This window comes from Otolemur garnettii, unplaced genomic scaffold, assembly GCF_000181295.1.
Source record: "Otolemur garnettii isolate 467f Iridium unplaced genomic scaffold, OtoGar3 scaffold00056, whole genome shotgun sequence".
Taxonomy (NCBI): Eukaryota; Metazoa; Chordata; class Mammalia; order Primates; family Galagidae; genus Otolemur; species Otolemur garnettii.
The window spans coordinates 5,800,056-5,814,441 of record NW_003852451.1 but is presented as its reverse complement, the minus strand read 5'-3'; the positions used below and the strand labels follow the sequence as shown (position 1 = coordinate 5,814,441).

Here is a 14,386-nt window from a genome sequence, read left to right as displayed (position 1 = left end):
TCAGTGGGTCAGTGAGGAGTGCTGGCCTTAGTTTCTCAGTGGGTCAGTGAGGAGTGTTGGCCTTAGTTTCTCAGTGGGTCAGTGAGGAATGTTGGCCTTAGTTTCTCAGTGGGTCAGTGAGGAGTGCTGGCCTTAGTCTGTCAGTGGGTCAGTGAGGAGTGCTGGTCTTAGTCTGTCAGTGGGTTGAGGAGTGAGGAGCGTCTTGTCTCTGAACAGCAGAGCCTCCTAGAGACACACACACACACCTCTTCCCTGCCGTTGCGTCAGGGTGGGTACTGTGAGACCCACATAAACATCTGTCTATTAGATTCAAGCAAACACCCAAAAGGACATCAGTAGGCCTCAGTTCTCAGTATGGAGTTCCATACAACAAGTCTGATCTGAAGACACATGCCCGACTGAGCCAACCTGAGTCCGGGTGCAGTCTGGACGCTCTTGCTCATTTAGAACATTAGCTCTGTCAGCATCATTAAGCTGAACGCTAATTTGTTCCTAAACCGCCCTCATCCATCACTCATTGGCAGGGCCAGGTTGATCCAAGTCCCCTGTGGCCCATATCTGTGACCTATCCCCAGCTAATCTGCTCTTTCAAAATACAGAATGGGGTACACACTCATTACCACAGGGTCCTTTAAGCAATTCTGATAGACAAAAAATAATAAAAACTTTGTCCTTTTTTGCATTATTGAAACATCCTTTCTGTCCAAATGGTTCCTGATGAGTGAACACACATGAAAACAACAAAATTAATCCGGTTTTCTAGTGAAAACTTTGTAAAGGAGTAGTACACTGCCAAGTAGGAAATTGAAAAAAATGCATCAGACATGATTCAGGAGATGTTTTCTAGAAAATGTAATATTCTAGAAAATAGTCATAGGAAGTATTCTTCCTGACACTATCCTTCATAATTTTAGAGCACCCACAATTCTAATTAGGTTCTAAACATCTGATGAAGCTGAGCAAAATTTGAAAAATAGATACATACATACATACACAAATAAAAAAATGAAATAAAATAAAACTCCTACCCCCAAAGCAGAATAACCCCAAAGTCTCCCGAGTATGAAGTCTCCCAAGTACAAAAGGGGGAGAATAACCCGAGAGTCTCCCAAGTACGGAGTCTCCCAAGTACAGAAGGGGGAGAATAACCCCAAAGTCTCCCCAGTACGAACTTAGCTCCTGTTTGGGGAGGAAGTAAAGCAAGGACCTACCAGTCCCTAGACCCCGAGCCCCGAGGCTATCTCAGAGCTCTGGCACAACACGGGGTCATCAGTACTTGCCAGCTGGGAAGAGAAAGGATGACAGAGATGGCCAACAGCTGTTAAGTTGTTGGCACATACCAGGCACTGTTCTAAGTCCTCATCACAAACTATCCCGGAATCAATTCTATAAGATAGGTATTTCCACTATCTGCATATTATAAATGAGGAAACGGAGGCCTACTATGTTAAGGAAATTAGTGTTTCTGAAATTTTAACGTACATCATTGACCTGAGGCTCTTGATAGAATGCGATTTCTGATTCAGCCTGTCTGGACTGAGGCCAGTGATTCTGCATTCCTGACAAACTCCCAAGTGACGCTGGTGGTCCATAGACCACACTTTGAGCCACAAGAAAGTAAACTGTTCAAGGTCCTAGAAGTAGTCAGAAGTTGAGCAAGATGTGGCTCCTGGTTCCAGAGCTCACCTCGTGCCAGCAGGCTTAGCATCTGTGTGGCAGACACATCAAATCCCAGGCACTGTGTACTGGCTCAAAGATTCGAAACAAACACCCATCCCTTTTCCTATTGCATTTTCTAGCAGCAATCATTTATTAAGTGCCCACTATAGACCAGGCACTGTGGTAAGCACTTGAAATATATAAAAGCATTCCCTGGTTCAGGGATTTCATTTAATCCACTGAAGTGAATGATTGGCCATTGGATTCCCTTTTCACACAAAGCAAATCTCAGCTCCATTGATGGGCCGAATATTCCAGCTAGTTTAATTATTGTGCACTGAAAAGATAGAGCATTAATTTTCAAAGAATTGGAACATAATAATATACCTTTAGCACCAAAGGCAGTCAATTCAATTTTATCTTTGGGCATTGAGAAAGAATTTTTAAAATCTTATGGAGCTTCAGAGGTGTCATTGGAACGTTAATTATGGCTGAATAGAGGTAGAAGGCACAGGAGTTTAGGCCTGACTCTATAAAATTATCAAAAAAGGATTTGAAAAAGAAGGTAGAGATATTTTGTTTACTTATCATGAGGGTTTCATTTTCTTTTATCAAATGGATATTTTGCTAATTCCTGTTTTCACTACATTGGTGAAACCTAAATTTTTGAATTATGTATGAGATCTTTGAAAGGTACAAAGTCACATAAAATAATACCTTCTGTAAAAGTTGCACAAAATTTCCATTAGTCTTTATTTATTCAGAACAAATTTAGAAAGTTTAAAAGAAGATAGGCAGTTAATTTCTACCATTCATTTTTTTATTTATCTTCCTTCAGGAAAACGGGATCCAGCAGCCTGCCCAAATTTTTGGCACACTCTGCGTTAATTAGCATGCTCCAGTGATCCCCAAGATGGAACTTACCAGCTGTAAATCCCCCGCCTGGGCCCCCTCTCCTCCGTCAAGTGCAGATCTCACCATCTCAGCATATGTACAGTGTCCTCGGAAAGACTCAGGGTTCAAAGAGGAAAAAGTATAAATTATTTACATTATTGGCCATTAAGGCCTCCAGGAGAGGGATGTCCACATGCCACGAGGTGTAGAGGTCTTTCATCAAAAGAGCACACTGTCCAGCCAGGCCTCCTTTAGTCTTGACTGTGACCTCTCCCTCCCTCCACTTGGAAGCACAGTATGACTGCAGAGGTGACTTCAAAACATCAAAACATTTTGAGTCCCCCTCCCCCCGTAAGTATCACACTGAATTTCAACAACAACGTCATTTCTCACCTACTCTCTCTACAGTTTGCTTTTAACTTATGTTTTAAAACAAATGAACAACCATAAAAAGCAAAATGCTTCAACAGAGCCACCCTTCCCATCTCTCAAAGCCCACCCGCCACCTCAGGGCCTGCCTTAGCCTTGCCTGGAAATCCCCACCTGGCCCTGATCACACCTCTTTTTTCAATGTGTTTTATCTTCTAAACTGTAAGCTCCTTGAGTATTCAGTTCCTCTTAATAATCTTTAATCTCCTGTTCCATTGATGGGTTTATTATACATAACTGTCCAGAAGATGGCAGGTAGAAAGCTGAGTGAGCCCAGTCTCTGGGGGGTAAACACAGATGTGCTTCTTGCACACGTATGCTGCCCAGTGTGGTCAGGCATCTCTGTCTCCCTTTTTTGTCTCCCTCTCTGCGGAGCTCTGCCTTCCTGGGGCCAAGACTGCCTCTTCTGCTTTGCATACCCCGAGTCTCTGCACCATGCTTTCCACATGCAATTGTTAGCCATTTTTCCCCCACCAAATGGGATTAATAAGAGTTGAAGAGTCGTAAGGGTTATATTTTAGAAGCTGGGTAACACTTTTCATCAGTATGACAAATGTTTATCCCTTTCTATCCACAAGCCAGACAGTGGAGGTACCAGATGTCTGAGACCTACTGGCCTTTGATGAGTGCCCCTGCAAAAGGGTAAATAAATGCAAGTGATCGCATCACAGTATGTGCACAGTACTATAAAAAGGAAGGAGCAACTCACTCTGCTTTTGGAATAATGTTCAGACTTCTTGGAAAAGAAAAGGACTACATCTTCCCTACCTCGCCCCCAACCCCTCATCCAGCATCAAATTGTCGGCTAGCAGAATTCTCACTACAGTGAAATATCATTTTATGTGTTTTCACTTACACAATGAAAAAGAGTATTACAGTAGAAACCTCTGTGGTGGAAGAAAGATTAGATCTCTGGCAGAATAACGTAGTTTTAATAATTTGATGGGATATCAACTTTAAGTTGTTCTAGTGTAACTGCCAAAATTTTGTCATTTCAAGGAAGATTTACACAAGAGGCATCATTAAAGCCGTGCACAACACCGAGATGTTCACACCCTCCAGCTCACAGGATTAGCATGCGTAACACACATTTGCAAGTACTTGAGATTTTATTTTGGATAAAATGAGAATTAAATCTGAAGCTTATCACTTTATATCATTAGTCAGCCTCCATGTCTAACTTGTATTTGGCAACTGTCAGCTAACTTATAATTCCAGAATATTTTTCATTTTGTATTACTTTGTACCACTGGCAAAAAAATTATTGATACAAACATATTCTCCAATAATTATGATATATCTGTGGTGTGTATTCATTATTCAGAGCTCAAATATTAAATGCAATTTGATTTATTTAAAAAATTACATTTGTATAACTTTAAGTTTTTTCTGTTTTACCTTTTAAGTCTATTTCAATAATTCATTCTAGCATGTAATGTTTCATCAAAAAGTCTCTTTCAATTAGTAAGAAAATTTTTATAGTAAAATGTTTTTCCATATTAATTAAAAGCTTTCTTAGTATCTGGGCAGTAAGACTTGAAAAAACTAGAAAAAATTACCAAATGTTTTATTTCTAAAACCAAAAAATTATGAAAAAATCATATAATATGATAAAAGTGAAGTTTTACAATTTGTCTACTTGGCTAAAATTAAAAATTAACATAATTCTTCAAATAACTCATTGTAAGATTCTGTCTACTATATAACTAAAATAAGTAGGGAAGATGCAAAAATTCCTTCCTTCCCTCTGATATCTATGTTCAGTGGAATATGGACCAATGGATACTCAGAACATAAGTTCTGGAGAGAGACGACCCTTGGTGAGTCTTCCCTTGGCCAGATCTCTTTCTCTAACTGTCTGATGTTGTTTCCTTGTCTAGAATGAGGATGTGGATTTTGTCTACTTTATGGAGCGGCTGAAGAATGAAATATTTCATAGAACTGGGCTTGGTACAGTGCCAGGTTCACAGCAAGCACTCAGAGATGTTGCCTATTATCACCACGAGGTCCCAATGTCACAGGAATTGCAGAATTTCCATAACTGGAAAATCTTACTGGTCCTGTTGCTTCCACCCCGGACTCTGTGGTACATTCGCCTGTGTGCCTCAGCCCCGCCAAAGTCAGATCATGAGACTCCACTGCTGGGAAGTCCTTCCATGGCTCCCTTCTCCCCAGAGCCTGCCCACCCGTCCCCCTTTCTGGCTCTATCTCTTGCTACTGCTCTACTCTGCCTGAGTGCCCCAAATGCACCCTCCCTGAGAATGCCTTCCCGGAATATGAGCTCATCAGAGAAGCCCCCTGACCACCTCAGAGAGAGGGCCCCTCCCAGGCTCTTTCTTCCCCTGCTGGCCACCCGTCACCCAGGACACACACCTGCTGGGTATCTGTTTCCTTAGTTCACTGGATTCTCCCCTCACCACGATGTGCCCCATTCGGGTAGGCACCCTACTTCCGCCACATCCCCACCCTGGAACCATGCCTGGTGCAGAGTAAGATCCAATCACTGTCTGTCTGAGGAGTTAATGAGCTGGATGGCCAACATTAAAGGAGCCTCATCTCTTTTCTTCTAGGTCCAGTAGCTTCACCTCATCTGACAGGAGGTGAGGAACGGTGCCTCATTCAGGAAACACAAACAACATGTCAACTCAGTTCACACCAGGGGATTCTGGAGCCCAGGAGTAATTCCTTGAATATGTTTGTTCAAAAGTTTATAAAATAGTATATTTCATTCATTGGCCATTTTAAACAATACCATCGTTAACTATTCAGGGCAGGGCACTGTCTCTGGGACCTGCCCCTCAGTAGCACCTGGTGGCTGGTCAGAAATGCAGTTCCTCAGCCTCCACTCGAGGCCAGAATCTGTGCTTCACAGTGCTCAGGTGACCCGGTGAGCGCAGAAGCCTGACGCGCACCGTGGTCAGGAATACTTAGGGGACATGTCCCAGGTCTTCCACACCCTCTAGGTCCTACCTTCTCAGCACAGAGTAACTGGTGATTGCAGTAGACCATGACGTCCCCTCTCATGCTGACTAGTCATCTTCTTCCATTTACAGACCCCTGAAAGGCACGTTCTCAGATTTCCGGCTTCCATTCCTTTCAGCCACTCGTGTAGCTTTAGCCAACTACTCACCTCTTAGAGCCCTGCGTTGAGTGCCCCTTCTGGCACTGCTTTTTCTGCCTTCTTCCTCATAGTCTGGCTGATTCAGAAGCACCACTCTTCTCCACCAAGTCAACTTCTGTGAGTCCCTGTGGTGTGACGAAACTGCTCGGCCCCCAACATTTCTGCCATAAGCACACGCCCTTCCATGGTCTCCTTTATTGGCTTTTTCTCAAATGCAGGGAACACCTGGACACAGTTTTCTCCAGAGGGAATGTGTTGTTTCGGGCTTGACGGTTATCGCAGCATTTTCTATCCTGATGGCATCTTCATGGAACCGTCCTTCCACACATTCACAATGTCCCCTCTGACAGGTTCTGTTCCCTGGTGCTGCGACCCCTTTTCATAGAGTACTGTGTATAAAGAGCCTTTAAGGTCCTTGTGAGCCCCGATCTAGAGGATGCATTAGAGAAGTCGTGGCTGGTGGCAAACAGAGCACTCCGTCACCTTCAGTGTCGAACTCAAGAACATCCAGGGCGACTTGCTGCCCAAAATCCAAAAGACTCTAAACAGCAGTTCCTCACAGGCAAGGGACTTACTGAATTCAGGGACGAAGCATTGGTAGAACCAGTCCAGAAAAGCGGTTCTTGTTGTCCAGGCCATCCTAATGTACAACTGAAAGAGCAGCAGCTGGATTTGCCTTTCCTCCAATAGGGTCAGATGTTAGTAGCTTCCCAGGCCAGGACAGTCCTGACCAGGAACCCGACTGCATGTGCAAAGAGCAGGAGGGTCAGCATAGCCCTCCCAGCCTTAAATCCTGCTGCTGCTTCTCCTCCTTACTAACAAATACCCTTTGGAGCATTTTATTATTATTATTTTTTTTTTTTTTTTTGAGAATAGGGCACATTTTTGTGTATTGAAAACCTATTCAATGAGATGCCCTTTCTCGCCAGTGATGTCCTTAATGCTGTCTGGAAACTCATCTGCTGCCTCCTGGTTGCAGAAGCTGCTTCTCCTGTGATCTTGACATTTTTTAAGCCAAGTCACTTTCTAAAATTATCAAACCATCTTTTGCAGGCATTAATTTTTCCAGCTGTAGATCCTTCATCCTCCTTTTGCTTTAAGTTTTTAATCAATGACTTCGCAACCTGGAATCATATGAGAGTCTGTAGCTAAGCCTTTCTTACAGCTACTCTGCACCCACATACAAGCTGTACTTCCAATATGACGTAAAAAGGCACTGGGCAAAACCTTCAAGGCTTTAGTGCCTGCTGGTACAACAATGGCAGTGGCTCCATGAATTTCCTTCTCCTTTCTATAATGCTCTTTACACCAGGCTCATTTATCCTGACACCTCGGTTTCTGGTGCACATGGAGCATTCCGCTTGTTCTCACCATGTCATGACTTTTCACTGCTTCTCGAGAGCACCTCCAGCATCACTAGGGCACATTATGGGGGTCCCATGGGGTTCTTCAAAGATTACAGTATTGCACTAAACACGAGGGAAAAAATCCCAGAACCATGAAAGTTCACTTTTTACTGAGATTTACAATTGACTGGAGAGATGATTGCCCATGAGGAGATGATTAGTGTCACAAGATGTTTTAAGCTGACATGCTTGAGGTCACCAAGCTAGTAACAGAAGGTGGCTGTGAAGTCCTCACAGTGGTACATACAGACTACAGTTAATTTTATGCAGCTAATGATTTAATGCCACATCTTTACATTTGTATGTACATCTCTCAGCTGCAAACAGCACCTTCTATGATCCGTGTGTACATAATTTGTGATAAACTTTACCTTTCTGAAACAGATTTGTACGTATTTTATGGTAGCAAATGATAAAACAGACTAACATATAATATATATTTTATGCATTAATGACATATCTAACTTTTCCAGGCTATGCAGTTTGTCAATGCTTTTTTAAAAAACTGTCACAAATCTCCAAAAAAATTTCCAATTTATTATTAAGAAAAATCCACATAAAAGCGATGCCCACAGTTCAAAACCATATTGTTCAAGGGCCAACTGTGCAGGAGAAACCTGCGGGTACCCAGGGTTTTACATCATTCAGGCTGGTGCCAGAGGAGCACTGTCCACGGGAAACACCGGAAAATGGGAAGTCTTAACAGGCGGCCTAGAATCCAGGCCTGCACACCGTCTGCAGCTGAAGACAGAAGAGAGGAGGGCGGAGGGAAGACCAGTCTCAGGGAGGTGAGTCAGAAAAGTACAGTAGCGCGGCTGCACATTTACTAAAATTGGAAGGAGAAGAGTACGGTGGAGCAGAGTAGGGTTTGTTCCGCCTTCAGATTTCAGCCGGTGCCTTCTCTGTGGGCGAGAGTCTCCAATTTAGTCCTTATCTTCCTAGCATGGAGAGGGAGACAGCCTTACCAGGGAGATTTCCTTCACAGATGTAAATTTCCTTTACAAAAGGGTAATTTCTACTCCGTTTTTAGAGCTTCTCTTGTGTCTGCTGTTTCTGAAAATAATCAGCTCAGAACAGCCTTTATGGTTAAAGTGGCACATTTTGGGGGTGGCATATTTGGGGGCTACACATTCTCGTCTCCTGCACACTCTGGGTGGAATTTGTCCTGGTTTGACGTATCATGTTGTCTCTTGAGTGTCCTCTAGTAAGGCCTGTTCTCCTCTGAAGCAACAATGCCACATCACACAAATGACCTGGAATGATCTCACACTTCCACATGCCCTGTTTGTGACGTCAGTGGTGTTGAGCCTGCCCACACAGCGTTCACAGAGTCACAGAGCGGGCTGTAGGTAGCATTCTAGCTGGGCCTTAACCTGGGTGTGCTAGTGCACTCCTGGCTGCTACCTTGCAGCACTAACTAACCCAGAGGCATGTAGCATGCTGACCACTTGCTCCCCCATTATTCCTATAGATGGAATCTCTAGTGCCAGAATCATAAGATCTTTTTGTTCATGAATTGCTTAAGGTGCATTTTAGATCCTGAATTCCAGTAGAGTGACTGAGGTGAACCAGCCTGAAGACCCCTCTTACAAGGAAACCAGCTCAACACAGGAATGTGGTCTCTCCACCTCTGCTGTCCCCGGACTTCACCCCTCCCTCTCGACCAATCAAGGATCCCCACATTTCACCCCATCAGTCCATACCCCTCATAACCCCTAACCCCAAACCTCTTGGGGAGGTGGACTGAGGTTCCCCCATCTCTTCCTTGGGCTTCTTGTGACTATTGATTATGGTCCCAGTGTCACAGTTTACAGGCTCACTGTGCATCGGGAGGTGAGCGTTACAGTTACAGTGACATCAGCGTGTGTCCAACCTTCATATTAATTCTCATTCTGGATCACATAAGTATTGCAGAAGCTTAGATTTAACTCACTTTCTCCAGTTTCTTACTTTTCTTCCCATTTCTCAAACTCTTTCCCCGTCCCCAGGTGCCCAGGCCACGTGCAGCAGAGCCTCCCCCTCTAAACTGCCTGCTGCTTCATCTGCCCTCTGTTTAGAGACAGCCGTGTGGCTTCTACTTTGTCATTGTCCCTGGAAATTATCCTTCTTTTCTTTATAAGCTCATCTATGATTTTGGAAATTCTTTACATGTTATTTAGTTATTTTCCCAGGAGCATTTCCTATTATCCTTGGCTTCCGTGTTGCTGGTCCCAGAAGTGCCTGACACTCTGAGGGCCTCAGTAGCCAGGACTGCCTGTGCTTTTGCGAAATGCAAATAAAGGCTAGTATTTAAATTAGATAGTTGTAAGGACATAACCACTTCTGGAGTAAGTCGGTTTTAAAATTTTAGAATATTATTTCTCACGATGTTCACAAATCCAACTTGGTTATCTTCCTTCCTACTGGGTGCCCGACCTCCTGTCTGTGGGAGGGAAATAACACTACACAATCATCTCCATCATCTCGTGTCTTCTGTCCCACACAGTCCAAATTAATCTGGTCATACCCGTGACCATTTAGATTAGAGAATCAACGACTGAGGGAAACATATTAATAGTTTCAAGTAACAAAAGGATAACCATGCTGGCCAAGGAGAAGCATTTGGGAATGGGCTGTAGTACAGAGGGAAGGAAGACGACCTAAGTGTCCTTCACACTAAGGATACTGTTGACATTGTAATGTGTCGACAGAGCCCGCAGATGACCAAAATTACCTCTGAACTTATCTCTCTACTTTTTAGAATTACATCATCAGAAATATAATTAACAACAAGCCTTTTACGAAAATAAGAAATAAAAGAAAGGCAAAGTGTGAGGGGACACGCAGGGGCCTTAATCGTACATCCGACCCAAGCACAGCTTATCACATGTCCCCACTCCTCCCAGATTCTCAGGAAAAAAGCTAAATACTGTTACCATCATCTGATCCTTCTCTAACCATCATTCACAGTCAATCTCAGGAGGAAAATCTGGCTTTATAGTACTTATTACACATGTATCATCTTAAATACTTCATCCAAGTGCTCTGTTTGGACATACGTCTCGCGTAGTGACATAGAGACTCCCATCCAATCCTTATCAGAGCTCAGTGTGTCCACACCAGGCCATTCTGCATGGAGACCTGCCTGAGCAAACACGAGGCTCTGACAGGCAGAGCCCAGGGGCTGTGATTACCTGGACCTGCCGCTCGTGGGGGATCACTCCTGCTCTCGGTGTCCAGAATCACCGCCAGCCCCACTGAGTCTGCTGGGAGGAGGGAGCTGCTGAGGTCCACACGAGTTAAGCTCTGGGGCTCCCTGCCAGGGCCCCCAGTGGTGCTTCTGGGGCCGTCTCCTCCAGTTGCAGCCATTTCGTGGCCTTTTCTCCATGGTTTCTGCACAATGTGAACGATGCTCTGCTGATCCAGGTCACAGTTCTATTTGGGAACAAGGTAAAAAACATAAGAAAATGGCAAACATCAAATGACAAATAGTGCTTAAATTGTTCTAGAATGTGCTAAATTGTCTACAGTGTGTGTACGATTTTTACAAGTAGTAGTGACACTGTAACTGGTCAGCACAGGCACACGAGCCTCCCAGGGGACCCAGCACCGACACGCCCTGCACGTCAGACAAACAGCCTGACAGGCCAGAGCCGGACATGTGGGGGCGAGGGGGCCATGACCATGACCGAGAAACAAATAAACGACAACAACTGAAACCTTGAAGAACTTGAAGTAATTTAAAGGAACATGAAACCCAGTAGGAAGGAAGATAACCAAGTTGGATTTGTGAACATTGTGAGAAATAATATTCTAAAATTTTAAAACCGATTTACTCCAGAAGTGGTTATGTCCTTACAACTATCTAATTTAAATACTAGCCTTCATTTGCATTTTGCAAAAGCACAGGCAGTTAGTTATTATCAGTCACAGGGCACTTCTCTACGGAATATAAAAGTGTACTCCCGGCAGTTCCACCACCACTAGCCGCCCGGCACAACAAGCGGGGAAGCAGGCAAAGCACCTTCAGCCGAGCTGCCCGGGCTCTGACTGGGTCCTAGTTCCAGAACGTCTGCTAAACAGAAACAATTGCTCATCTGCCCGCAGCCCTCTTCACTCAGAGCCAGGACCTTAGTCCCTCAAAAAATCTGTCTGCAGAGCATTTCTTTTTTTTTTTTTTTTTTTTTGAGACAGAGCCTCAAGCTATCCCCCTGGGCAGAGTGCCGTGGCATTACAGCTCACAGCAACCTCCAACTCCTGGGCTCAAGCGAGTCTCCTGCCTCTGCCTCCCAAGTAGCTGGGACCACAGGCACCCGCCACAATGCCCGGCTATTTTTTGGTTGCAGCCATCATTGTTGTTTGGCGAGTCTGGGTTGGGGATTCGAACCCGCCACCTTAGGTGTACGTGGCTGGCGCCTTAGCCGGTTGAGCTATAGGCGCCTGGCCAGCAGAGCATTTCTTGCCGTTCTCTCTGATCTTAGAAGCACTCAGACACTCTCAACCACACGTTCACCAAAATGTGAAATGCAACCACACTGATAACAGTAAATTCTCCCTCCCTTGCTTCTTCCTCAAGTTTTCTCATTGTCATCACTGTCAAAGTCCTTCCAAGGGCAGTGCTGTCCCTCACCAGCACCCCTCTCCCCACACATGACCCCTGGGCATGTGGCCCCTCTGCTCAGGAGGTCCCTGGGATGCCCTTTGCCCTTGAATGCCATTCCTACACCCCCGCCACGCTTCTGTCCCCATCCTCATAGCTTCCAGTGTCCCTCCAGGATGGCTCCCCTCCAGCAGAGGTGACTGTCCAGCATTCTCTGACACTAAGTCCCCCCACCTGACTGCCTGACTTCCCTGGGTCTGTCAAAGCAACCCCCCACCACCAAATAACCCTTCCCACCTAAAAGCCCACTGTGCTCCCGTGTTTTCTATGGGCTCCAACACAGTCACTGTCTGGGAGTCCTCCTCCCTACCCCTATCCCAGCAAGGTGCCAAGAGTCACTGATTCTGCCTCATAAACGCCCTTTGCATTTTCATCTGCTGTATACTTCACCTGTCACCTCCCCATTTTTCGTCATTACAATAGCTTTGTAATTACTCCCTTCACCATGATTTCTCCCTGCTCCGACCCATTACGTGTAAGAACTCTTGGTGTGTGCTATGTGGTCTTTCTGCAGGGTCTCACTCACTATTACTAAATGCACTCCAGCATCTCACTGTCTCCGTCCGGTGTGTCTATACGTTCGCCTTCCTGGATCAACTCTCCTACGATTTTACTTCCTCTACCACTCCTTTACTATACATGTGGTCCATCAGATAGTCTTCAAAACATCCCTGTGCATACATTAATCAGCATAATTATTCTTCCTTCTCCTGCCCTTGATTCTGTGCTCACCAGTGTGACTGGGTTTGGCCAATGAGACATTACCACGTGTGACTGAACCAGGGCCTTGAAAAGTATTGGCCCACTACTAAGGGACCTTAAAAGCTTCTACCTCTTCAGCCTCAGCCCCGGAACTGCACATGTGGTGCAGACCTGAACCCAATCCATGGAGAGGCCCAAGGGTAGCCTCACCCACAGCATGGAGCACAGCCTTCCAGCTGAAGACACGTTGGGCCCATGGTCTTCCCTGAAGACACATGAGAAAAACATGCTTTTAAATTATGGACTGAGACTTGGTGGCTGTTTCTTGAATAATAGTAGAAGACAGGCTTTCACCTTCCATTCTACTTGGACCCACAGACATCCTCTCACTGGTCATCCTCACCCCCACATTCAGGCAGAGAACCAGCCGCTTGCCTAAGTCTTCTCAAACTAACTAATGTCAAGACCTGAGTAAACTCAGAAATGAGCACATGAGGACATGAGCTTTGCCACAAGGAGGAACATAGTTGAGAACTAGCACCCTAAAGTACTGTGTTCTTTCCAAGGCAGCTCCAGAATTCAGGCAGATAAAATTCCTCTCTCCATGATCAGGACATATGATCACATGACCCTCCTAGATAACAAGGATACTCTCCTGACTCATCTGAATCCTAAATTCTTTGCTTGCTGTGCTCTTCTCATTGTTGTGCTGAGAGCCTGAACAGTGTGTGCTTTGTTCACATGTGTGTGTCTTCTCTTCCAACCTAATTTAGAAGTAATTGAGAGCAGCAAGTGGGCCATGTTCATATTTACCAAACGCCTCCCACAGCACTCTGAACCTAGCAGGTGTAGAAATTACATACATGTAAAGTGAATGACAACCAAGAATGAATGAGGGAATGTGAGCCGTCATGAGCCCAGGCCCAAAGCCCTCCAGGGAGGACCAGCAGGACGCAGAGCAACAAGGAATCAAAGTCAAGTAGACTGAAGCCCTACATAATTTATTAGCTGTATGATTTTGGCAAATTATTTTTCCTCCCTAAGCCTGTTTCCATCATTAACAATCACACTGTCAACTTGGAAGCCTGCTCTGTAGATTAAGGAGATGCAGAGAGCGCAGATCCACAATAACAACACCTGGTTGGCTGCACATTATCATCTCTGATGAGCTTTGAAATCTAAAGAGAACGGGCCCTGCCCTTGACATCGACATCGATAAGGCCTCCAAACTCTCATCAGTAAGGCCTGCTCCACTCATACAAGGGAGAATAAGCTGAAGGGATCAATGTGACAATTCCTCTGGTAACATTCCAGCTTTCTATGAACTAAAAATTGGTACCAAAAAAAAAAAAAAAACTGCTCAGCTGCCACAGAACCCAAGAAGAACCTGAATGAATGTTCAGGGGGCAAAAACCCAGCACATGAATATCCTCTCCTCTCAAATCCAGATTTTTGTGATGCTCAGGGCAGAGCTGCAGAGGGAACAGGAAGACCCCAAGCAGCTTTCAGCAGTTAGAGTGATATTTATGGAGCATA

At 44.9% G+C, this 14,386-nt stretch overlaps 1 protein-coding gene across 1 annotated transcript in view; it reads right to left on the bottom strand.

Moving 5' to 3' along the window:
- The window catches only part of PRKN (parkin RBR E3 ubiquitin protein ligase), a 1,208,049-nt gene that overhangs the window by 809,974 nt on the left and 383,689 nt on the right, over nucleotides 1–14,386 (bottom strand). Inside the window, exon 3 of the mRNA XM_023514609.1 lies at nucleotides 10,683–10,923. Within this exon, the coding sequence (XP_023370377.1) occupies nucleotides 10,683–10,923 (241 nt within the window). The remainder of the gene's footprint in view (nucleotides 1–10,682; nucleotides 10,924–14,386) is intronic.